The sequence below is a fragment of the Austrofundulus limnaeus genome, unplaced genomic scaffold (genome assembly GCF_001266775.1).
Source record: "Austrofundulus limnaeus strain Quisiro unplaced genomic scaffold, Austrofundulus_limnaeus-1.0 Scaffold89, whole genome shotgun sequence".
NCBI lineage: Eukaryota > Metazoa > Chordata > Actinopteri > Cyprinodontiformes > Rivulidae > Austrofundulus > Austrofundulus limnaeus.
Window position 1 is genome coordinate 14,171 of NW_013952491.1, and position 1,407 is coordinate 15,577.

A 1,407-nucleotide genomic window follows, 5' to 3' on the forward strand; every position below is an offset into this window, starting at 1 on the left:
GAGCTGGACCGATCCAGATCTAGACCGATCCAGAGCTGGACCGATCCAGAGCTGGACTGATCTAAAACTAGACGACTCTAGAGCTGGACTGATCCCGACCTGGACATATCCAGAGTTGGACTGATCCAGAACTGGACTGATCCAGAGTTGGACTGATCCAGAACTGGACTGATCCAGAGCTGGACTGATCCAGAACTGGACTGATCCAGAGCTGGACTGATCCAGAACTGGACTGATCCAGAACTGGACTTGGAGCAGATCTTCCTGGTTCTTGTGAGTTTCTATCAGGATGTTTTGTTGTTGACACAAACAAAGATGACAGCTAACAGGAAGTTCTTGACTGTGACAGAAGTGCTGACTCAGCGTACCTTTGAACCTTTCTAATCCAGGTATGTGGGGCAGGTGAGGGTCCGAGTAGTGTCTGAAAGAGGGAACAGGAAGTCACCAGGTCTTCAGCTGAAAACAGTAACTGTGACTCTGAGAGTCTCACCCCGAGCAGACCAACACCGAGTCAAACGTCTCCGTCTCCTGTCCACCTGACGAGTCTGATGATGTCACCTCCCAGGTGACCGTCCTCTCCTCGCCCTCTGTTGTCGTGACGACGGGCCTCACCTGTCTCACCTCGGTGTTGAACTGACGAGCGAGACCCCATGAGCCGTTAGGAGTTTATAAACCAAACGTGGCCGAGAGGGTCGGCGGACTCACCCGGATGTGGGTCCGGATGTGGAAGTTCTCACAGTACCTGTCCAGGTACCGCTGGACCTCCTGATGGGGGAGGAAGCTGCTCAGCTGGGGGTCAAAGGGGAAGTCAGGGAACATCATCACCTCTTTGGGCAGGTTGGTCCTGAAACCAGACACGCCCCCAAACTCAGACCACCTCAGACCACGAACACGCTGCCCACCCRGACAGGTGAACCCACCTGAGGTCTCTGTACATGCTGCTGAGCACCGGGCGCCCGTCGGGGAGCGGACCGGTTCTCTCGTCGTAGCACCAGGTGCCGCCGATGTTGTCGCTGAGCTCGAACACCACCGGGGGGGCGAAGCTGCCGGGTCGGGACAGGATGTGTCGGGCCGCGCAGAGTCCGGCCGCCCCGGCACCGACCACCGCCACCCGCTGCAGCACCCTGCAGCTCCCACCACCACCTGAGGGGGGCGCTGGACTCACCTGGAGGTCAAAGGGTGAGGGTCAGATCCTGGACACCTGAAGTGTTCACCTGCTGAAAACAGAGGAGGGCAAACCCAGACCCCCCGGACCCCTCTGACCCAAAGACAAGGTTTGTCTCATGAACATCTTCAGACCACCTGACTGTTTTACACACATCATATTTTTATTATATATTTTATATTTTTAAATGTTTCCCTCACTGGTTTCTTTGGGCCGGACGGAGCTCACACTCAGGCCACATG

At 56.0% G+C, this 1,407-nt stretch overlaps 1 protein-coding gene across 2 annotated transcripts in view; it reads right to left on the reverse strand.

Annotated features, from left to right (window-relative positions):
* The window catches only part of LOC106520177 (flavin-containing monooxygenase FMO GS-OX5), a 6,039-nt gene that overhangs the window by 3,575 nt on the left and 1,057 nt on the right, over window positions 1–1,407 (reverse strand). For both annotated transcript variants that reach the window (XM_014012142.1, XM_014012141.1), the window contains exons 2-5: window positions 921–1,165; window positions 706–844; window positions 491–633; window positions 369–421 (exon numbers count right to left, since the gene is read on the reverse strand). In XM_014012142.1, coding sequence (XP_013867596.1) covers window positions 369–421; window positions 491–633; window positions 706–844; window positions 921–1,165 — 580 coding nt within the window. The remainder of the gene's footprint in view (window positions 1–368; window positions 422–490; window positions 634–705; window positions 845–920; window positions 1,166–1,407) is intronic.